At 44.4% G+C, this 25338-nt stretch overlaps 1 protein-coding gene across 8 annotated transcripts in view; it reads right to left on the minus strand.

Annotated features, from left to right (window-relative positions):
- The window catches only part of C8H11orf65 (chromosome 8 C11orf65 homolog), a 356377-nt gene that overhangs the window by 272984 nt on the left and 58055 nt on the right, over positions 1-25338 (minus strand). For 2 of the 8 annotated variants that reach the window (XM_085621523.1, XM_085621520.1), the window contains exons 1-2: positions 17135-17197; positions 4433-4541 (exon numbers count right to left, since the gene is read on the minus strand). In XM_085621523.1, the coding sequence (XP_085477649.1) occupies positions 4433-4519 (87 nt within the window). In that variant the 5' untranslated portion in view covers positions 4520-4541; positions 17135-17197. Of the gene's footprint in view, positions 1-4432; positions 4542-5814; positions 6090-16781; positions 17198-25338 lie in introns of those variants that run through there. The other 6 variants (XM_085621522.1, XM_085621517.1, XM_085621521.1 and 3 more) reach the window with 4 other exon arrangements.

Raw genomic sequence — 25338 nt, forward strand, 5'->3', positions numbered from 1 at the left:
TACTCATATGCCCTATGTGTGCACTACACTCTAGGTTTCCACACCAAGTTGTTTGTCTGGGTTTAATGGGAGGGGGGGAATAGTTACACATCTGGGCAGCTGCTACTGCACTTTCTTCTCTTCTCCTCCACACGCAGTAAGTTAACGGTCATCACCTCAATGTAAAGGGGTTCCACAATCCGACCAAGAGCAGAAGGATTGTGTCTTATCTGGAACAGACTGGGGCCAACTTATGTCTACTGCAGGAGATCCAGTTGTTCTCCAGAGACTGGCATAGACTTCAATCCTGCGCCTTCCCGCACCAGCTCTTCCCCTCCGTCGCCTCCAAAACAGCTGGATGGCCATTTTGGTCTCCTGTTCTTTTCGAGGCTGGGTGGGCTTTAAACTAGCAGACATCAAAGGGCGGCTGTTGCCATATAATGTGAGTGTGAGAGATGCGCTTTCACATGGTCTTCTCTGTACGCCCCTAATGAATGTTAGTAACTTTTCCTCCAACAAGCTGTGGCGGAGGGGATGGCCTCCCAAGATAGGAAGGTGCTGTTGGGGGGAGACCTTAATCTAGTCTTCAACAACGAATTGGACGGATCGGTGCAGCACTATGGTCTCGCTGGGGCCCTTTCTCAGGAGGGAGCACACTGGCTGAGGGAGAAAGGCTTACAGGAAATTTGACGGGACCAGCATCCTCAAGCACAAGACTACAAATTCTACTCACAAACCCACAAGACCTATACTTCACTTATTTCCTAAGGACGAGGGAGGTCCAGGCTTTGGTTACAACAATAGAAATAGAGGCACAATCGTTATCAGATACCCTGCGGTATCTCTTACTCTGGACCTGATCCCAGCGAAACGCGTTCCCTGACCGTGGAGACTGTGGGAGAGCCTACTGCAGAGGCCTATGGTGGTGAAGAGGGTTACCCAAGCAATAGCTGATTTTCTTGCTATCAATGATACTGCTGAGAACCCCACTCACCACCCTGTGGGAGACCCTTAAAGTCGTCATCCAGGGGAAATGGAGTGCTCTTTCGGCGGCGGACAACAAAATCCATCATGACAAGAGAGAGAGCCCACACAAGGAAGTTCAGGACTGGAACGATTCCACAAACACACGGGTGCCCCCAGGGTATGGCGGTGGCTAGAGGCGGTGCACGCGCAGTAAGAAGGACTAGACCTGGATACGGTTGAATATGTCTTGCTCAGACTATGTCACTCCTTTTACGTGACGGGGACAAGTGCGAGCAGTTGCTAGCAAACAGACTTCAAGTGCAATGGCAAGCTGCAGGGGGATTCCCTTCTAGCGCCGGACAGTCACAACAACGTAGGAGATGGCCTCCATTGTGTCCGCCTTCTGGGACTTTTATGAGAGGCTCTACTCTGAGCAAAACTTAGCCTCAGATATTCCTGTCGTCTACCTTGAAGAGGCGCGTACTCCTCACCCCTGCCAGACCAGATGGACACTCTAGACCACCCGATCTGAGTAGAGGAAGTTATCTCTGCTATTGCTAAAATCTAGGCCTGGGCGATGAACTTCGCTCCGTTCACGGAGTTTTCTGCCCTTCGCACTCCACGGAGTTCGGAGTGCAGAAAATCCGCTTTGCGATGTGCAGCGGAGTTTTTTCCCCGCTCGCGAACGGAAAGTTCGCAATTGCGAATAGTAAGTTTGCGAGCACGAACTGCCGCTCGGGAAGAATTTCTAATCGAGAGGCAGGAATACCAGCAAAAACAGCAGTTCACACTGCACTCCGCCACTCGCGGAACTCCACAGAGTTTTTTGTAACTTCGCTGAGTTTCGCGTAGAAAAACTCTGCGAACTACGCCCAGGCATGCTAAAATCTCCATGACTGGATGGTTTTCTGGCCCTCTTTTTTAAAACCTTCTGTGCCATCTCTTTAACTCCATAGCTGGCCCAGGGACTGAGCCGCCTTATATTCTGGATGCCTTCATCGTTGTTATTCCCAAGCCATGAAAGACAAAAAGCAATGTGGCTCATACCATGCAATATTCATGTGGATATTACATTATTCACTATCATTCTAACAGCGCAATTGGGCTCATTTATGCCAGGTCTGATGGACCCTGATCAGGCTGGATTTGTGCCCCAATGTCAGTGCGCTGAAAATATCAAGCGGATCCTTCAACTAATAGACAAAGCCAAACGCTCTTGGAGGAAAATAATGCTCCTGGCATTTGACCAGTTGTATTGACCCTATTTAGAGGCAACGCTTGAACATTTTGACTTTCGGGTGAGATTCAACACCTGGGTCCTCAGTTATTATGGGGTACCACAAGCAAGGGTCTGAGTTAATGAGCAGACCTCAGCTCCATATCCACTTCACAGAGGAACTCATCAGGGATGCCCGCGGTCGCCCCGGCTATTTGCTCTATATACGGCGCCTCTGGCCCAGTGCATATGGGACAACCCGACCATCACTGGGGTCTGCTTCGGCGGGCAGGAATACATTATTAGTCTTTACATTTATGACTTGTTAGTGGCACTGGATGACCCACTCAGGTCCCTCCCACGCTTTCTGGCAGAGATCTAGGACTTTCGAACAGTTTCTCGATTCTGTATTAGTCTGCAGAAATCGCAAGCCCTCAACCTTTTGGTCCCTTCTGTGGCAGAGACTATGCTGGTTCGCCAATATCAGATACTATGGTCGACTACCTCCATCCCCTTCCAGGGGTGCAATTAGCCCCAACAGTGAAAGCAGCAGCCCTTAGCTATCAAACTCTGCTCAAGCAGCAACAGAGGGATTTGGCCCAATGGAAGCACTATTGGCTGTCCTGGTTCGGCCAAGTGGTGACATTAAAGATGACTGCCCTCCCGAAGATCCTGTTTCTGTTTCAGGCCTTCCCGATAGAACTTCCTGTAGGCATGCTTCAGTCCCTGCAGGGCGAGATGTGCTGCTTCGTCTGGGCAGAGAGGAGGCCCCGCATGAGCCAGGAACAGAATTACCAGTCCATGCGAGAGGGGGTTTGGGGATCCCCAAACTCCTACATTACTACTATGCAGCACAACTCTGCTATTTGCTGAAATGGACCAGAGAGAAGTCTGACAAAGCACTAGCTGCTCATCGACAGGGCAGTAGCTGGGGCGCATCAGTGGAAAGTCCTATTTCTACGCCACACACTCCTCTCCTGGTCACTAAAGCAACTCTTGAAGTGTGGGATTGGGTGGCGACATGTAAAACTCTGTCCTTGTTCCCTTCCCCACTGACCCAGATTGTGGGTAATGTGGACTTCACACCAGGGGTGGATCACGCCGCATTCCGGCCATGGCAAACAGTGGGGTGCAGATCCATCAGCCATCTATTTAATTAGGAGGGTCCCATCTGTTTCGAGTAGTTATGTAAAGATTATGCGCTGCCTGAATCAGAGAGAACGTACTACTTTGAAATCCGCCATTTGCTCACTCACCCGACTGTTTGAGCTGGGACACAGTGCCCGCTGACTCCCTTTAAGAATTGGTAGTAACTATGTCCTCTGTTAGCTGCATTATCACAGAACTATACATGATTCTCCAACATGCTACCCCAGCGACCAAGACCTCAGGGCAGAAGCGATGGGAGCTTGACGCACAAAGAATGGGATGAGATTTACTATAGGACGTGACATACAGCACGTAACACTGCCAGCATCAAGACAGCTACTAAAATAGTTACATAATGGTACCATACCCCAGTGCGACTACATAGGGGCAACCCTGTGTGTAGCGCAAACTGGTGGAGGGGTTGTTGGTCTCCCGCTTCATTTGCTGTGGGACTGCCCCAAACTTACACTGTACTGGGACATGATATGGACTGATATAGATACCAACTTCGACAGGCAGCTGCCTCTTTTCCTCGCATATGTTATCCTGGGGCTCCCGAACGCTCTCACCTTCCAGCTTAAATCCCAAAGGGGGTGACATACCTGGCCTCGCACTAGAGGCAGCCCTGCTAAATATCCTTTCACATTTTCACATTAGGGCACCAACTATGGCACATATTAGGAATGGAGAAACAAACTCTCATGCTAACCAATCAGAGTGACTCCTACAGACAGCTTTGGCGTCCTTACATTGCTCTCCTCTCTGGGGAGTTTAGGAAGTTGACTTGCCCCAGATACCTGTGCCCGCTGCTACGAGTAGAACCAGACACCTTGGCACAGACTGGGGAGGAAGCCTGAAGTGGGCTAGCAGACTGCGAATAGTGAGCTACTAACAATGATATTGGATGTGAGTAGTCCAAGGGGTTATGGGGTGGAGGTTTCATTCGGGTTTTGTTATGCTGATTTGATTTCATGTTGGAGCGATGTCTCGCTCTTTGTTTGCTGGTTTGAATTTTCTTGAAATACAATAAAAAGATTTGAACCATAAAGATCCAATATAACACTGTAAATACCTATATCTAAAGATGTGGCTTGTTAGTTTGAGTTTGGAAGACATACTTACAATATGCTTTCTCCATGCCCTTTGAATTATTGTTGCTGCCTTGAAACGATTTGCCATTATTTCATCACTGATTTTCACAGAATCCATCACCAATGAGACTTCCGAAGATCTGCGAGATATATAATACAATTATATATATACATAAATGAACATTTCGTTTAAGTGCAGGGCCATCACTTGTGCTTCACAAGCAAAAAAAGACAAATTACACGTATACTAAATTAAAACTCAACATAAAATCTTATTTCAGGCAAAGCTAGATAAATCACACATACACATTAAAATGCATACCTCAGAGATACATATTCAAAGTACAATTCCCTGACGTTACAGTCTCAAATTATCACGAAGCAAAATACATAGCATGAGAATTTAAAACTAATGGTAAAAGCAGTTTAATTATGGAACACAAAATATTTATGTAAATCTTTACAGAGTACGTGCCCTTGCACAGAAGTAAAATTGTCTCAGTAAAACCGATCAACTAAAAACTACATCACATTAATCCTCACAAATATTTTTTTCCTTCAAATCGAAAATTCCCATACATACCTATTTTGATGTGCAGTGCCACATCTTCAATTCTAAAGTGCTTTTACATATGTACAATGCCCTAATCCTATTGATCTGATAAGGAATGCATTGTAGCCTTTTACATTAAAAAAAATATATATTCTTTTTTCACAGTGTTTATGAAATAAAAAATGGAATGAGTATATTTTACTCCTTACAACAAGACACTTCCTTGTGGAGGGCCTGTTAGCAAAGTATATTAATGAAAAAGCTTTAACAAGATGTACGTTATGCATGAAGTTGTTTTTCAAGACACCTTTTTTCTTGGTGATTTTGATTCCCATTTTGTTTCCCTACATAGCTTGCGTGTTAAGAGCTCTGGAAACAGCCACCTTGACAGGTGAGTACTTATTAATGTTTAAACTGTAACAACTAGGAATGTGAATAAGGCAATTAAATGAAAGTGTGTTTCGGGATGTGATGCAAAAGGGTGATATATGTCATAAAATGCTCTTGAGGGCCATTATGTACATGACAGACATATATGGAAACGTCAAGTCCAAATAAAGAGTCTAGAAATAGCACTAAAGACATGAGATCACCAGTAAAAAAATCTGTTTGATAAAATCAACCACAGCGTCTTGCAAATGTTTTCCACTGGTAAAATTGATTCCAAACCTCTGAAGGCATGGAAATTATGAAAAACGAGTATTAAAAAGAGAATCGTCATAGATCAATTTCTCGGCCACGGTATCTGTCAGTTAAATCAATACACACATTTGAGTTGTTGTTCTAAATAAATGCTGCACTATTTATACATTTGCAGACTCCTTTTATGTAATGAAATGTACAGACAGACGAGAGGATACCTCATATGTGCCTTTTGTCAGTTTAGAGCAGATATGTGTCCTGTTAATGCAAATGAAACCCAATGCATCCGCGTGAATCCGTATCCGGGACAAAGGGTGACAAAAGAACTGCTCAGGGCTGCTCGCCTCCCCGGCACGCGGGCTTCGACAGTGCCCTCATCTTGCTGGGTTCTCATTGTGCTTCGGATCTGCAACCAGAGAGGACTCCTTAAAGACGCTACGCTGCATTCCGGGGAAAGACTGCTGATTCCCTGACCCTCGGGACTGCGAGGACCACGGTGCTCAGCGCCGATTTCATTTGCCACACCTGGCTCCTCTTCCCGACCCCGCCTCCTTCACCATCACAACGCATCGCGGCCCCCGCTTCGCGGGTGCCGCTCGTAGGCTTCGACGGTGCCCTCATCTTGCTGGGTTCTCATTGTGCTTCGGATCTGCAACCAGAGAGGACTCCTTAAAGACGCTACGCTGCATTCCGGGGAAAGACTGCTGATTCCCTGACCCTCGGGACTGCGAGGACCACGGTGCTCAGCGCCGATTTCATTTGCCACACCTGGCTCCTCTTCCCGACCCCGCCTCCTTCACCATCACAACGCATCGCGGCCCCCGCTTCGCGGGTGCCGCTCGTAGGCTTCGACGGTGCCCTCATCTTGCTGGGTTCTCATTGTGCTTCGGATCTGCAACCAGAGAGGACTCCTTAAAGACGCTACGCTGCATTCCGGGGAAAGACTGCTGATTCCCTGACCCTCGGGACTGCGAGGACCACGGTGCTCAGCGCCGATTTCATTTGCCACACCTGGTTCCTCTTCCCGACCCCGCCTCCTTCACCATCACAACGCCTCGCGGCCCCCGCTTCGCGGGTGCCGCTCGTAGGCTTCGACAGTGCCCTCATCTTGCTGGGTTCTCATTGTGCTTCGGATCGGCAACCAGAGAGGACTCCTTAAAGACGCTACGCTGCATTCCGAGGAAAGACTGCTGATTCCCTGACCCCCGGGACTGCGAGGACCACGGTGCTCAGCGCCGATTTCATTTGCCACACCTGGCTCCTCTTCCCGACCCCACCTCCTTCAGTTTTTTACCCATCTCTTAACAAGGCCCCTCCCCATCGCGCTAGCGGTACGCGCGCGGGACGCAGCCCGGGGCGAAGACCGGGCAAAGAGCGGGCCGTTTGTGGACAGTTGTGGGCGAGACGGGCCATCCCCCTAAGTCGGCCTGGTGGTTATAAAAGAGTTACGCCCCTTTGAGTATTGTGAGTTCATGTTCATTATTATTATCCAGCTGATATCCGTTTGTTTTTAGCTTTGTGATATCACAGTGTGTTCATTCTTAAGTGCATTCTGGTATCTGTACCTTTTTAGTACCCATAGGTCCCCTTACACATCCTCTGGCAACGCTCTCCACAGTTTTCCCCTTACTTATTCACGAGGATGTCTTCGTTAAGGTCTGGTAGAAAGATTGTGCAGGGTAGTACTGGGGGGCCATGTAACAGGGACTCTCGATAACTTTATCACAAGAGCAGCCCGGGTCCTCGAACATGAAATTGTTTTAACAGAAAAAAGGCTGTCCTTGGAAATTTCTGCGAAAAGATCGTCCCTAGGTAATATCATGGCAGCTACTTCCCCCGACTGTAGGCAGCCCCTACCCACTTCTGATTTGCCACTGAGTAATGTGCAAGGGTCTCCTGATATTTTAGCACCGAGTTCGTTGGAATGTACTCCTGATATCACAAACATTCCCGAATCTAGTGGTTCTCAAGCAATTTTTAGCGATACACTTTCACAGCCCACTATTGTACACCCTCACACTGATATCCTGACCCTGGGTAGTATGCCCAAGACTATCCAGGGGAGAAGTAAACGTTTGGGTGTGCCCGACAAGGGCAGACGTGTTAAAGTATCTAAAGTGTCTAAACCACTGAATCCCGCTAAACTATGCCATGCCTTCGACCCCCAGTCGCATTGTAGCACTTATCCTGATACTGGCAGCCTTTTGCCCTCCCACTCTCCCTTAACCATGTCATCCGTCAACACCCCGCCCCCCGGTTTATTTGAGCATGTGGAGCAACTACTCAAATCTCACTTCTTACCCCTATACGAGAAAGTCAATCGTCTCTCTACCTCCATTGCGAAACTAGAAAGTATGGTGCGTACTAACACGTCCCTACTGGAGAAGATTACACCAATTTCATCTGGCACAGAGACGTTACCTACTCCAGAGATAGTTCCCATAACGGGGATTGTTCCTAATGGTACTACTCCCCTGGTCAGTGCATCCTCTCACTTCCTTGCGATTAAAGACCCTGTTGTGGAAGTACCTAATCCACCCGCTTGTATTGACACGCCCAATGTTCCAGCAAGAGACGCTGATATTAACCAGACCAATATTACAAATAGACAGCCTATCATCGAGGGCGAAGGACCCTTTTTAAAACTTCCCTGTATCAATCTCCCCCTTGAATCGTTGCCCTACACTGTTATTATGGTAGGTGTCCCAAGGCTCCCCAAGGTAAAGCTTGAGTCCCATAGCGAGCTAAAGAACAAAGTTACTCATTGGCTAAATGGAAATAGGCCACTGCCGCCTAGAGTTTGTGCAGAGATCTTGACAGTTCGTAGGGTGAGCTGGCTGGGCAATGGGGCTAAGAAAGTGGAGGGAGATTGTGTGATCATCAATTTTCGAAACCCTAGGGTGGTGAGTTACATATGCTCCCATCCCAACACTTCGAGTGTCACCGGCATATCTACCTTGGATTTATCATACTTCTACCCCCATGGCCCAAGTATTATCCCCAGCGTTATGTTTTCTGGCTGGGAAAGGGTCAATAGGGGCTTTCGCCGTCATTCCGGATTTGATTTCCACCTCCCATTATCCAATTCCTTTGCCACCCTGAACTCCCTAGAAGGGGTTGATTGACCACCATTAATACCATCAAACTTGGGAGGTGCGAGTAAGGTCCCTGCTGGTTCTGAACGCTCTGGGCTTGTTGATCGGGGTGGGTCAATGGGGACACACTTGGATATGGGTGTTTTGTACCCCAAACATTCTGGTGTTTTGCATATTGTCCCTTTTAAAAATTCTGATTCAGTAATAGTTCCAGAGTGTAATGATAACTCACAGGGTACAAGTCTAGTTAACTCCAACCTTTTGAGATCCAAGATGGTACCTCGTACTCGTCTACCGTATATGGACAGTCCCCCAACCTCTCCCATTGTTGTTTGTGTCCCTGTGATGGAGTGCTCAGGTCCTGGGAATACCGTAACCTACCCAGCCGTTCTGGGCCTAACACCCCCCCATTTGTTGGTCGATTCCAATAGTTCCCTCCCACTTACTCTGGCCTCATGGAATATTGCTGGTCTCCGTAGTAAAATAATAATGGAAGATTGGTCTGCTTGGGTATCCACACATGATATTCTCGTATTCCAGGAAACGTGGGCTGTGGAACCTATTTATTTCTCTGGGTATGTAAACTTCCATAAGGGGGCTACCAGTGGACCAAGGGGCCGACCCTCGGGCGGTCTCTGTATATGGGTAAGGCAATCCCTCATGTATAGTCTCACTGAAATGGCCATCGATATCCCCGATATATTGATCATTTCATTGCAACATAATGATGACCCCGACATCTTGATCATCAATGTATATAATAGGGGTCTACCAGGTGGGCGTGGTACAAATACCTTTTTACAACTGGATGGGTTTCTGGATACCGTAAATGTAAGCACTAATGTGGTTATATTGGGCGACTTAAATTGCTGCTTTGAGCCTTTGCATATTGCTTGGGACTCACTCACATTGGAAGTGGACACAATATTGAACATACCTCCCTTGGATCTTCCCCCCATAAAGAGGTGGACTGAATCTGCTATCCAGTGCATGGAGCGTGGTTTTAGGGCTGCCAACGGACGGACCCCGTCGGATAAACATGGTAAAGAGACCTTTTCTGATGGTCGTCGCCGTTGCAGTAGAATTGACTATGCCCTAATTAAAGTGGAGTTTTGGTCCACTTTAAGTGACATGGTGGTCTCTGACCGCCCAGAGAGCGACCATAACCCTCTGGTCCTAAGCCTCCAGTTTTGTTCGGCCCACAGAAACCAATCTACAGAGATAGCGACCGCCGACGCCCTTCCAACTAACAACCTAAGGAGAGTGCGTTGGGATAAGGTTGCTATTGATAGTGTAGTTCTCTCTGAGATCAGTTCAATGGTCTCTCTTGCGTTGGATGACTTACAGTCGTTTCAGAGTCCTGAAGTTGTTGTTGGTGAGTCTACTCACATTCACGACACTCTTTTCCTAGGCCTAAAGTCTCTCTTCTCCAAACCATGTAAGGCCAAGAAATCCTCTATTCCAAAGGAAAAATCCTGGTATAATAAAACTTGTCGCCATTCCTATAGCAAACTGCAACTTGCTATTAAAACTAAAAATCAGGCTACTATAAGTTTAGCCAGGTCAGACTATAGTAAGGCTAAAGCTCGTGCCAAACAAGATTGGGATAATGCCCATTGGAATGATCTTTTGGCTGCCAGCAAACTAAAGAACCTAACTTTGTTTTGGCATATAGTCAAGTGGGGTAACTCCCCGAGTACGCAGGTTCCTTCCAATCATGTACCTCCTGACTTATGGGTGACGCATTTTGAGTCCCAGTTTTCGGATGTTAATTTGGTCGTAGCGACCGCTTCCTCCCCCATTAGGGACTTGTCAACATCCCCAAACTTCAAATTTAATTGCAAAGAGGTAGAGCTAGCTCTAATCAAGGTGCCTAGTGGCAAGGCACCGGGTATAGACTGTGTTCCCGCGGATCTTTTTAAATCTGATCTTGGCAATTGGGTGCCCTATATCGCACACTTGGCAACCGCCATAGCCAAGGGAGCCGCCATACCGGACTCTTGGAAGGGCGCCGAGATTCTGCCCATTTTTAAGAAAGGTGATCGCTCCTGCCCGGGAAACTACCGCCCGATCAGTTTAATTGACTCCGTTCAAAAAATCACTGCAAGAATGATCCTAGCAAGAATCCAGTCCTGGATTGAGCAGGAGGGCATTATTTCGCCCCTACAGGCTGGGTTTAGACCCCGTACCAGTACCATCGACCAGGCGTTCAAGTTTCAACTGATCGTCTGGAAAACTGTATATCTTTGTGGTGGTACTCGCTATGCTGCCTTTGTGGATCTCAGGTCAGCATTTGACCTTGTTAACAGGACTAAACTTTGGGGGGCCTTAGCGGAGCTGGGGATGCCTTCTGATCTCTTGAACCTTGTTATTAGGTTGCACGAAAATAACTTTGCACAAGTTCGATGGGGGAACCAAGGGCAGGTCACTGAAAGATTTAGGGTTAGTAGGGGTGTCAGGCAAGGGTGCGTCCTTGCGCCCACTCTATTCCTGTTATTCATAAATAGAGTGGTGCAGTATTTTTCCCTAACATCAACGGACGCCCCTAAGTTGGGTGGTACTAAAATCCCCCTCCTCATGTTTGCCGATGACACCCTGCTCCTTTCCCAGACTCTTTCTGGGTTACAAGTGGCTCTGAATGTATTTTCCAACTTTTGCTCTGACTTTGACCTGCTAGTTAACGTTTCTAAAACCAAATACATGGTTTTTAACAAAGGAAGATGTGTGAAAGGTCGTGTGTTCATGAACAACGACATTCTTGAACGCACCAACGTTATGACCTACTTGGGGGTAGTCTTCGAAAACAAGCTGAACTGGGGGCCACAAATAGATGCTCTATCACTTAAATTTGCACAGCTCTCAGGGTGCTTGGTAAAAGAACAAAAGCAATCCCAGTCGAAGATGATAGGCCCCCCCATTAAAATTTATAATGCAAGAATCAATTCAGCGATCCTATATGGCGCTGAACTGTGGGGTTTTGCCGATCTATCTCCCCTGGTTAAGGCGCAATACAAATTCCTCAGGAAGCTTACTGGCCTCCCTTGTTCCACTCCAGTGAAACCGCTCCTATTGGACCTTGGTTGTCATCCTTTTGACGACATTGCTAGGTTTAGACCACTGGCATTCTGGAGGAGATTATGGACGGTCCCGGAATTAGGCCTCTATGCAAAGGCATTCCTGGATGTCCGTTCTATTTTGGGAGCTGGTAACATCAACTGGTTTAGGCAAGTCAGCCAACTTTTGGAATCTATGGGACTGGGCACCCTCTGGACCGATCCGGCTACTAACCTTTTCCCATCTAAAAAACATTTTAAAAGCCTCTACTGGTCAATGGTGCACCAAAAACATCTATCCTCAGTCCCAGTTGAATCCCTGTCTGGCAGGCTTTTTGAGTTTAAAAAAGTACCCTTTTTAGAAGCTTACTGGCACACAATTACCAGGCCCAGCGACAGGAAACTTTACCACCAATTTAGGGTTGGCACCCTACCAACTAACTCATTTACTAAAAAATGGAAGGGAGTGTCCAGCGATTCCTGTAGCTGGTGTACTGATTGTGTTGACTCAGTGGGCCACATATTTTTTGCTTGCCCAGCATATGCTGCCCCCCGGGCCAAATGGCTTAAACCTATTTGCCGCACATTGGGAACTAGACTGGGTTTTGTAGCACTAAGAATTCTGAGATCTGACACAGGCGAATGTGTCGTAGTTGCTGTGGCCAAATTTCTGGGTTGGGTTTGGGTCATTAGAAATAGGAGGCTTTAGTCTTTAGTGTATTGTTAATTCTTGATTTTAAATGTGTCAATTGAACTTGTTCGTATTATTTATTCTGATTGTAATCCTTTTTAATCTGTCTTTTTTGATGAAACATTCGATAATAAAGACTAATGAAATGAAATGAAAAATGAAGATAATGAGGACTATGAAAATGGTGGAATACCCCTGAGGCAATGTTGCGAAGAGGAGCACATCTTTGTGTGAGGGGGGTCAAAACAGCTATATTTATAACACTGAGCGACAAAAGAAAGAAAAGGCTACTGTGATACAGTGCAGTTCAATGAAAATGGAAAACAAAATTCAATATTTTTATTGTTGCATGTTGGATACATTATGAGAGCCATAAGTCATATAGGAATGTGAAAAATACTAGGAGGGTTTTTAACTGTGCATCATCGATTAGTAGTTCAGTAAACACCATTTTAAAAAACAGAGCACTAACAATATCAAAACAACTCACCCCATCCCACCTTCCTCACAGCAACCAATAGCGCCCAAGCAAAGCAACAGCTAAATGATCTAAAGTGTCCTGTAGAATTAAAGTTTGAAAGAGGGGATGCACGTCGCTCCAATAACATGGAAGTGAAGTACTTCTTATTCTATGCAGTGCTAAAGGCATTTGAAAGGTCTAGTCAAATAGACAATCCACATAGTGGTCATGTGCCAGGGTATAAAACTCAGGGCGGGTGTCTACCATATTTGTTTGCCACCATCTTGAATTCCTCCACCCGAGTATCCCAGGTCTGAGTGATAAGTTATTTCCTCAGTCCGGCCCTCTCCTCCCAAAGCAGAAATGCACTCTCTGACAGAAACCAAGGAAGTAAAGCCTTACGACATGTGTCCGTTGATGGAGGAGAGCCGACTTTTCCAGTGCATAAAGCCAGGTCTATAATTCTAGTGGAGGCGTTCTTTAGTTTAGGACTCGGAAATGAGCCCTTCAAAACCCCTTAGCGTACGACCTGTCATGGCAGTTACAATCTCGATAATAGCAGTCCAGTACGAAGTCATAGGGAAATATGATCAGAGCATATGTGGCAGGTCTACATCAGGTAATTGACATCTGGGACATTTTAAATCTGCTCCAGGGTATATCCTGTAAATAAGAGTAGGTGAAAGGTAGGCCCAATTCAGGATGCTAAATTGAATATATCAAAACCGGCTTTGCCTGGCAAAGTTCGGAGCCCCCTCAAGCTGCGGCCGCCATGCTAGGAGAGCAAGCCACCTCCCCACATACACAAATTGAAAACTCTATTTTGTTAACACCTAAGGAAATACACTGATTTCTCCTGAGGAAGAACGGTTGTCTTGGACTCTGGAGAGGTGAAAGTCCCAGGTGCCTTTGTCTTGTGCCAAAATGCTCCTTATTTCAATACTTCTGGCTCACACGCCTTGCTTTCTTACACAAAAAACTCATCTCCTGAGGGCCCCCTCCTAGCATGTGCCCTCAGCGTACTCGAACACGTTACTTACTAGTAAAGTACTTGACTCACAGATTTGACCTCCTTTTAACATAGGGGACAACTAGTCCAATTTACAGGTCATGGCACAAGAAAGGGTTGGTGCAGTGTTTAATTTATAAAAAAAAAAAAAAAAAGTGCCTGGGCCCTTGTCAGTCGGCCACTGCAGCTTGCACCACTCATTGCCAGTGCAATGCCACTGCCAATGACAGAACCTACACAACAAATAACCATCACACTGCTACAAGTGTGACACATTAGACTGATTGAGGCCCTGAAAGCTGTAACAATGGCCTGGGCGACATGTATTAGTTGTTTTTAATAATTAAACATCAGCTGTGCCGCTCATCTCTAAATTACACAAATAGCGCCACCATGTGGTAGCTGTCATAAGTGCCGTTGAGATTAAGTGCGGGTGCAAAACACCGGAAACCACCGGCTGAAATTAAGCACTGGGTAGCAGCTCATTATTAGTCGTAGGATAAATGCCTTTACACAGATGCTCTAAATTGAGGTTACTGCCGGCTGGCCCTCCCAGGTAAATCTGTGTAGTCTTGTCTTGATTGCCTTCCCTTACTTACCGATGTGTGTGTGCCGGCTATGTAGCAAAAGAGAGACTGATCTAGCACAGACTGGGTAACCCACCAGTGTATGTGTTGCCTCAAGAGGGTATTTTGTCATGTTAGGAAGCATAGCATATGGTGTCTCCCCTTTTCCCTCTCCGTGTCCATGCACTGCTCATTCCTATTCCATGCACAGGCCCTGATTGTAAACAGGATGGAGTGTGTGTTGGTTGGTTGAACAAAGCGTCAACAGACCTGAGAAGCGATCGTCGTGCTCAGAGCATTAGATCAATTAGGGTTGGACAGGTTAGCCTGTGACCTCCAAAGACGCAACTCTTTGATGGAGAATAAGAATATGGGGGCATATTTACAAGGGCTTTATCGCCGCTTTTTTTGGCTTTTAAAGCCAAAAAAGCAGAGATAAAACTATCGCCCTATTAACAAGAGGGTGCTAACATGCATTAGCGCATGTTAGCACCCTTTTACCCAACGCCTCCCTTTGCATCTCCAATGAGATGCAAAGTGGGCGTCACTGGGCAGGACAACCTTCTAAATATCGCTGATGTTCACATCGCGATATTTACAAGGCTGCCCCAGCATTTTAGCAAACGCTAGTTTTTGAAGAAAACCGCTGTATTCTCCAAAAACTAACGTCTGCTAAAATGCAGACTTACCTATCCCTAACATTGGGGTGGATTATGCTGATACGACCCTGTGGGTCTTATCAGCAAGGTTATCGCCGTTTTGCAGGGAACATTGCTGGAAAACCAGCGATGTTCCCTGCAAAACGACGATAACCTCGCCATCTCGGGAATTTTTAATCGCCCTGGAGAAACGCGTTGTTAATAACGCGCTACCAGGACGATAAATTCCAGAGATAGCCTGCGATAACAAAATTATCGCTAAGCACAGCCAGCGATAATTATCGCTGGCCGTTGATAATATGCCCCAGTGCCACTGTTATCACCCGAAAATAAGAAATGTGATGATTGTCCATGTCAACCACTGTGGTCAACCCTAACAGAAGACAACTGAAGTCCAGCAAATAACCATTCATTATCTAAATGGCTCTTGGAGAGAAATACACATTTCCTAGTAATTTTACAGGATGTCTGCCATCACCACGGAATCAAAGACATAGTTAACATTATGGGATTTTTGCTACCTAGAAAATAAACTGAATCCCCGAAGAGGGATTCATTTCAATTGATTCCATTCAAAATTTAAAGTACTGAGTAGGGAACTGGGTGAATAGTGGTGCAGGATTTGAGGCCTGCGCTAGTAATAGGTTCACAATTCCTCCTTACTAGGAACCAAGCACCTCATTGTAATGCTTGAATCTTTCTGGGTAGTGAAGCAGAGCAGTCAAATACCTACTCTGGGGAGATGGTGTGACCAAGTAATCACCATTCCCTGGCACACAATAATCACATTCAATAAATGATTGTCCAGCTGGTGCTTTTTCGTTAGAAAAGGAAAAGTACATTTATTATACACACACTACCAAATACTATGCATTAATTTACAAATATATACATAAGTCAGATTAAAAATAGTTTAGATGACATTCTGTAATCAGGTGACCTCTGAGTCATGAGCCATAAAATCATAGTACCCCAGCACCTTCACCAGACATTACAGTTTATCACTTTAGATACCACAGACCTATTGACTTTATCAAGGGGCATCACAGCATATAAGGTAAACCTATTGGCTTTATCAAAGGTGCACCACATTGAAAGGCAAACAAACCACATGCTAAATGTCATCAACCTTTCACTATGGTCATCAATCATGTGTAAATGCAATGCTTAATGTCAACAAAGGATTGTTAATAAAGAGTTTAAAAAAAAAAGTTAATAAAGCATTGAAAATAAACATTAAATGCCTCTGTGTCTTTTTATACACCTTCAGGCCACATAAAATGTAGCAATTGAGCCAACCCCTAAAGGGTACTGTACTCCCAGCTGTAGAGCAGAAGCTCCAGCATTGGGAATGCTTGAAATACAGCTAAAAGGCTGGGGATGGGGGTGGAGGGAGGTGGCGGGGGCTGCCACTGCTGCCCCCCATTCACCGGCTTAAATATGTTGGTGGTGCCCCTGCCTGTTTTGGGACCTCCACCAAGCACCATTGTGAGATTAAAACAAGCCCTGCATGCATTATGGGCACTCCCTCCCAGTCCCAGGAGAGTGAATATTTTATTAGCGGCTCTGGCCACATTGTTTACCGGTGTGTGGGCTCGCCCTTTCCCCTTATTTTTCTTTTTTCTGGGGTGCCTGGTCCCACCCTTGCTTACTTGTTAGTGGCAGCTAGGGAAGCCCACCCCGACTGCTCCAGTCAGCTCCCCGCCCCGCCAGCCCTTCTTGATGTCAGTGCGGGAGCAGGCAGCATGTTTCTCCCCTGCCCACTCCGGAAGGTGTTTGGTATGCGGTGGCTGCCCCCGAGAAACGGGTAATGGGAGCCACGCCAGAGGGTGAATAGCAGTGGGTAAAAGATAGCTCACCCACGAGCGGGCGCTTCAGGGACGCTGCACCGGTCCTATCTGTAACTTGCACAACTAGGGGTCGTCTCGCAACAGCAACTGGTGACTTAGCACAGAACGACCGATAGCCAAGATGCCCATTACAGTCATGCGGAGGCTGTCCTTACCGCGCGCCACACGCGGGTTGCGCCGACTATACTATTAAAACGAGAAAAGCTCGAGCGTCTTGTTGCCTGGGAGACAAGAAAAAAGGAACTGACGTTACCATTTGCTTCCGGTTTGTTGTTATGGCACTAGCACAACTTCCCTCTATTAGGTCGAACACCAGAGAAAATATGTGAACCCTAAACCCCGCCCACTCACCATACCTCGGGCTGCATATGAACATAATTTTGAAACGATGCTAAAGTTAATTCAATTACATAAAGGTTCGGACAATAGAAAGCACAATTTTTGATTGAACGCGGGGACGATTGAGTATTTAGGATGACCATCATGATTTATCTGCCTTGGGAGAGAGTGCCTCTGTGCATCGACCTTTGTGTGAATCTGTGTTTTAAATAGGAAAAAATAAGGGCATGTACTCACCAAAAGGAGAGGTTGAGCAGTAGAGTTTGTGGCGGGCACAAGGGCGGCGCTAAAGGCAGATAAAAGGGCGGGCGAGGTTTTTGACCTTACCATGCTTTGTATGCAAGAAATCTGCATGTTTAGGATGTATCCGACTATTAGTTATCACACTAATAACTATTTGTATAGCACTTACTAAGATTCCATTTTATGTGATTGAAAAGGAGTGTGGTGGACGAGGTAAACCTGCTGCAGATGTCATATAAACAATAAGATATCCACTGGGGTGATCTGGCTGCACTCGGTCTAATTAAAATATATACCTTGATCGGTAACACAGCACACATGATGAAAGAAACATTGCAGTTGGATTATTCAAACTGCTTTGTAAATTTGTGTTGATGTTACTGTTACATCTGTACTCTGTCTCTTTAAGTGCATGCATCAGTCAATCTGTATGGTAGCATGCGCTGTGTTATGATTCACATTATGTTCTATGTTCTGTAATGGAACGCAGTATGTTGGTTCCAGTGGAAGTATCAACAAAAAACGTGGGAGAAGGTCCAAGGGAAAGGTTTTAAAGACCAGCAGGTTGTGAATCCCCTTAACCAAATATTGTAACACTGAACAACCTGGGTCTAGTACTGGGTCAGCAGGGATAAACAAAAGGCAAAACCACTCATTCTAACATCTCTTGGTTAGAGAAGAACCCTTTAGGGAACAGAACCCATCAATCACCGAAGAATCAGTGTATTGTCATCATCTGGGTCTGTCTCTCCTGTCACACCACACCAGAGCTAGAGAGAACAGCCTGGTCGCGGGTCAGGGGAGAAGGCGTACAAGGGTTGTAAACAGTACCAGAAATGACAAGAAAACAGTGGGTTCTCCTTCGTGTGAAAAGGGGTTCAAAAAAAGTGCAGCGCTAAATCAAAAAATGTGAATAAAAATGGCTAGAGAAACTCAAAAGTGCTTTAATCGGTAGAGCACCTCTGCCAAAATTAAAAAGCAAAATGGCAATTTAGCATAAATACATCGTCATTATGCTCATTGTCCATAGTATGTGGTCGACATGTTTCTGCCCACTGGGATCTACAAAGTATCGAGGGCATTCATCAGGACCTTAATATTGCTGCTACTATGAATAAGTAAAATTGTAAAAGTATATTAAATTACAGACATTCCTACCACCGGTTGAACTCCATGGATGTAAAAACCGGATACCTAGGGAAGTGGAAAAACATAAATAAGGAGATGCGAAGAGCTATCCATGTTGATAAGACCGGCAAACAACAGTATAAATATACCGCCATACAAAACACAAATTTTTGTGTTAGTAACATCTAAAAGTGTATTAGATTGCACTTACCCTACAAATGTGGGTGATACCCTCACCTCAACCTGGCTCTACTCAGGGAAGGGGGCCCCGCTCTGATAAAGGGGAAAGGAAAAAAGAAACACGGCTGTTGTAAAACATGCCTAGATCTTTATGTTCCCCATACCAAATGACTAAGAAGTATAAAGTTTGTCCATGTCTCTAAAAAATAGGTGGAGGCACAAAGTATGGCAATAAAGTACTAGTCAGGGTAGAAGGCCTCTAACCAGATAGAAAGAAAGAGCCCAAATACTCCATCGAACAATGTAGTTAAAGGGCCATTGAAAAAATCCAGAGGGTTATTGTAAAAACACTAATGTTAAGGACTCTTTAAGTTGTTCTAGAAAGATTATAAGGCATTACAAGAGCAAAAGCCAAGCTTACCTCTCCGTCGGTACCCCAGGGCGGTCTATGAGTAAAGACCAGAGGTACCGACCCGAGCAGAGGGGGAGTGTTTTTATAATGTACTAGATTGTAAACAGGTGAAGCTGTTTAAGCAAGGTGGCTTGAGAAAAGCCTGCAATGTTTGCAGCAGCGCGAGGACCCCAAAGCCGATAATAGGCACCGCGCATGCGCTAGAAAGTGATGAAAGCAGATGAATCAGTTGCAGCCAATCTGCTTCGGCAAAGCGCGTTGAACAGACTGATCAGCTGGGCGGCTTCGGCAAAGCCTGCAGTGTTTCCAACAGCATTAGGACCCCAAATGACAATGGCAGAGTACTGCGCATGCGCGGTGACCGCGACGTGGTGCGCATGTGCCGTGCTAGAGACATCGGTCTACCACATCTCCGATAAACCCAGCGCATATACTGAATGTAAAATTGAATGCGCATGTGCCGTAATCGAGGCGCTACAGTGATACATCTCGAATATAGTGGGTTCCCATTCTAGATAAATGTAAAGGAATTACGGTAAGCTCCAGCACCAAAAGCGGCCAAAGAACATAACCGCTATGGTCGCTATGTAAACTATATACATGAAGGGAGTTCCCAAAGCATAACGTGAAGTCCCCCACGAGGATAACATCTCAATCAGACAACCTCTACAAGTGCGTGCCCTTCATTAAAGCGTGTTTAAAGTCGATGGGCATGCGCTCATATCTATTTCAACATAGAGAGAGATATATGTATGTGGTGTGTAAGGTTTTGTCAGGCCAACGAAAAAAGAAGAAGGGAACTATTATGACTGAGTTCCACGCGATAACCATTATGATACGTTCAGTATGTTAGTGAAATGGGGTTCAATAAAGAATTCACAAACATGGTGTATTTAGTTTTTAGAGACATGGACAAACTTTATACTTCTTAGTCATTTGGTATGGGGAACATAAAGATCTAGGCATGTTTTACAACAGCCGTGTTTCTTTTTTCCTTTCCCCTTTATCAGAGCGGGGCCCCCTTCCCTGAGTAGAGCCAGGTTGAGGTGAGGGTATCACCCACATTTGTAGGGTAAGTGCAATCTAATACACTTTTAGATGTTACTAACACAAAAATTTGTGTTTTGTATGGCGGTATATTTATACTGTTGTTTGCCGGTCTTATCAACATGGATAGCTCTTCGCATCTCCTTATTTATGTTTTTCCACTTCCCTAGGTATCCGGTTTTTACATCCATGGAGTTCAACCGGTGGTAGGAATGTCTGTAATTTAATATACTTTTACAATTTTACTTATTCATAGTAGCAGCAATATTAAGGTCCTGATGAATGCCCTCGATACTTTGTAGATCCCAGTGGGCAGAAACATGTCGACCACATACTATGGACAATGAGCATAATGACGATGTATTTATGCTAAATTGCCATTTTGCTTTTTAATTTTGGCAGAGGTGCTCTACCGATTAAAGCACTTTTGAGTTTCTCTAGCCATTTTTATTCACATTTTTTGATTTAGCGCTGCACTTTTTTTGAACCCCTTTTCACACGAAGGAGAACCCACTGTTTTCTTGTCATTTCTGGTACTGTTTACAACCCTTGTACGCCTTCTCCCCTGACCCGCGACCAGGCTGTTCTCTCTAGCTCTGGTGTGGTGTGACAGGAGAGACAGACCCAGATGATGACAATACACTGATTCTTCGGTGATTGATGGGTTCTGTTCCCTAAAGGGTTCTTCTCTAACCAAGAGATGTTAGAATGAGTGGTTTTGCCTTTTGTTTATCCCTGCTGACCCAGTACTAGACCCAGGTTGTTCAAGGTTCCAGTGGAAGCCCAGTTGTACTGGAGGCTTTCATCTGGAAGCAACATACTGCCGTGCTGTGTTAAAATAAACACATTGAAGATTTCTTGGATTACTGCGTTTTAATATTGGCGACGAGTTGGGATAATCTCCTGTCAGTTTCAGCACGGGTACGAAGCGAGAAGAAACCCAGAATTATCATATTTTTTTTGTGGTGTGCTGCGTGTCTCAACCGCAAAAGAAGAAGAAAAGAAGGATTAGTTTATCTTGCAGCATTGTACCAGGAGGAAGAAACTATATATTTTTTTTCACCTATGGGCTTTGGTCGGAAGTAATTGCAAGAGCAATTCTAGAAGAACTGAGGAGACCAGGTCAGTTTGAATATATACAATCCTACCGGCACTGAAGTCATTGAAGCGGAGAGGGAGCGAGCGCCGTATCCTAGCACCTTTGTCGAGAGCGTTGCTACGGAAGGTGCGTCGTCTCCTAGTGTACGAAGAAACGTCATTGAATCCTCAATCACGCAGAAACGTATGCGGCGCAAAGAACGCTGTAAGCGTCATCACCAGTTCCTAAGCAACAAATTGTGTTTGGAAAGGAACGTCAGCGCGCAGCGTGTAAGCGTCATCATCAGTTCCTAAGCAACTAATCGTTTCTTGGAAAGGAACGTCAGCGCGCAGTTTGCTTGGTGTAATGTATTTAGTGAAGCATTACGAGTGTTTTTAGGCACCGGCATTGGTAACGAGTACAGAGGACAGCACTGCGGGATCGTTTGGCAGGGAAAGGATTCAGTATTCACGCTCTGGTAGGATTGGGTTGAAAGTTGTAGAAATTTTGTTTGTGGGGCTATAAAGACAGTCAGGTTTTTTTTCTGTCAGCACATGTGGTAAGAGCATTTTCGCACAATATAAAAAGACGTCATTAACATACTTGTGGAAAGGACATTTTGAAGGAAGTTAATTTTTAAGTCATTTACAAAGGAGAAAGGTGGAAAATTTCATATTTGCATAAATGGAAAACATCGCGTGAGACAAATAGTAAAATAGGTCTGGATTTGAGACATTTTATTTAAAAAAAATCTTTTTATTTATTTTGTTGGTTTTGAGTTGTATTTAGCGAACTTTCTCCAAATTTTGATCTGGAATTCATCAACAGTGTAGTTTTGTTTGGTGTTTTGGTGGTGGGAAATACCATCCTAAAGAAGCATGCAGTTTGACCCACCAGGAAATTTTTTACAAAATAAGAGAGATCCACCTTTGCCATGGACGAGGTGGAAGGAAGAATTTTTAACGTATATGAAGGCTATTGATGGTGAAAGAATGGGAGCACAGAGGAAAAAGAGCATATTACTTCATTGTTTAGGGTCAGAAGGACAAGATATTTTCAGAGCTTTACCACAAGTCACAACACAAGTTGGGGAAGAAAATCTGAACGTGTATAATGAAGCTTTGCAAAGACTTGAGAAGCGATTCAAACCAACTACCAGCATTGCTTTGAACAGATTCAAATTCTATACAAGGGCACAAAAAGAAGAAGAATCTTTTGATGATTTTTTAACAGCATTAAGATCATTATGTGTGCATTGTAAATTCGGTATGATGGCAGATGAAATGATTAGGGACCAGATTATTGTTCATGTAAGAAACAAAAAGGTACAAGAAAATTTATGGGTGATGGGTAATCCTAGTTTGACGGAAGCAATAGCTAATGCAAAAGCAGTGGAACAATCTGAGAGCTGGATGCAAACAGTTAGACAAAGTACGAAGAAGAATGAGTGTGTGGAAGAGGTATGTGTTTTAAAGAACAATTTAGGAAATAGTACACAGGCACAAAGCAACAAGCTGGAAGTTAGTCAAAAGAAGACTATAAGCAACAGATACAACAGTGGAAATGCGTTTAGAGGTAATGTGAATGTTGGAGGTCAAAGTGCGTGTTTCAGATGTGGGAATAAAACACATTTAGCAACTTTCACAGGGTGTCCTGCAATTAATAGACAATGCAGGAAGTGTGGTAGGTTTGGTCATTTTAGTAATGTTTGCAGAGATAACAGAAGGAATAATTCGTTTAATGTCTCTGCAAGGCCAATTTCGACAGTGAGTGGAACAGAAAATATCATTAATGATTTTCAAAGGGAAGAAAATGTTGTGACTTCAGAATGTGAGAGAGGATTTGTTGTGTCTATTGTTGGTAAGAGTGTTTGTGAGTACAACGAGAAGTTGTTAGTGTCTCCTAAGTGTACGGTTTGTGTTTTAGGTGTTGAGCTACAACTCATGGCTGATTCAGGATCACCATGGACGATAATTACAAAAGAGTACTTCAAAGAGAAATTGGAAGAAGTTTGTAAAAAAGAGAAGTTGCATGCTAGTGATGCCATTGCAGAGAGTTTTGATGGAACAAGAATTGAAATGGAAGGTTTTTTCTGTGTTTCTTTGTGGTTTAAAGAAAGGTGTGCAGAAATAAAATTGTATATTGCTGTGAAAGGAGTAAATGTTCTTGGTTGGCGTGACCAATGGAAATTAGGAATTATTTTAAATCCACGCGCTACAGAACCAGTAGTTTTAGGAAGTGATTTTATTAAAGGAAATGTGGCTGTTTTAGACCATAGTGTCAGAGTGAAGAATTTAGTTAGTAAATACAGTAATGTATTCAGTGACAAGTTGGGGAAATTAAAAGATTTCGAGCATAGAATCATTTTGAAAAGTGATGCATGTCCCGTTGTACAAAGATTGAGAGGTGTTCCTATTAATGTTAGAGAGGAACTCAGGGATAAGTTGAAAGAACTCACTGATGAAGGTGTCATTGAGGAAATTGAATCGTCTGAATGGGTTTCACCCATAGTTTTAGTACGGAAGTCGGATAAGAATTTGAGAGTGTGTGTGGACCTCAGAGCATTAAAGTCGAACATTGTGATTGATTGTCATCCTCTTCCAAATATCAACAAAGTTGTATCTATGTTGGAAGGTGCAAAAATATTTTCAACTTTAGATTTAAGGTCTGCGTACCATCAGATAAGTTTGTCTGAAGAATCAAAAAATCTCACGGCATTTATAACTCCTCAAGGACTTTACCGCTATACAAGGATGCCGTTTGGGTTGGCATCGGCAGCAGCTGTGTTTCAAAGGATTATGTTTAACATTTTTAGAGATGTTGATCATTTTGTAAAGTGCTTCCAAGACGACTTCTTAATTTTTTCAAAAAATGAGGTAGAATACAATGAACATCTCAGGGAAGTTTGTGGAAGGTTAGAGAAGAATGGCCTGACTCTGAAAGAAAACAAATGCAAGTTGTATAGGAAATCTGTGGAGTATTTAGGTCACACGTTGTCAGGTGATGGCGTGGTGCCAAAAAAATCTAATGTAGATGCCATCATTAATGCCCCAGCTCTTACAAACAAAGACCAATTGTTAAGTTTTGCGGGGATGTGTGAATACTACAGTAAATTTGTTAGTAATTTTGCTTGTAAGATGGAGCCTTTGAGAGAGTTACTTAGAAAAAATGCAGTGTACATTTGGAGTGGGAACCAACAGAAAGCTTTTGAAAGCATTAAAAAAGAGATTGTGTGTGCTCCCACTTTGAAACCCTTTTGTGTTAAAAAAGATTGCATCATTACAGTAGATGCAAGTTTGTATGGTGTTGGTGGAGTACTTTCACAGAAATATGGTAGGGAAGAGTGGAATGTTGCTTTTGCGTCAAGAACGTTAAATGAAACAGAGAGGAAATATGCGGTAATCGAAAGGGAGTTACTCGCTTGTGTGTGGGCCATTGAGCATTTCAAATTATATGTTTGGGGTAACAAGTTCACTTTAAGAACAATTTCACAAGCCTTTAGTAAATATTCTTTCATCTGGTGGAGGGTGGAATTCGACCGCTAGAATTGCTAGACTTGCTTCTAGACTTCAGGAATATAATTTCAACACAGAATATGTTCCAGGGAAGAAAAATTTAACATCTGATTTTCTTTCAAGATTACCGTGTGTTCAAGGGGGTGTGAATGTTGTTACTGAAAGTGATTTTGATCTTGCTATTAGTGATATTATTCCTGCACAATTTCAAGAAATTAGTGAAGCATTTTGGGAAGAGTGTGTTGCAAAAGGCAAGGATTGGTTAGAAATTAAAAAATATGTTATGGAAGGTTGGCCAAAGAAGGATCAGATTAGACCCGAGTTGTTATCTTTTTTCAAAGTTGCAGGTGAACTAGGATGTGAAGGAGATTTTCTTTTCAAGAACTATAAGTGTATTCCTCCTAAAGAAATGCAAGA

Source organism: Triturus cristatus, chromosome 8, assembly GCF_964204655.1.
Source record: "Triturus cristatus chromosome 8, aTriCri1.1, whole genome shotgun sequence".
NCBI lineage: Eukaryota > Metazoa > Chordata > Amphibia > Caudata > Salamandridae > Triturus > Triturus cristatus.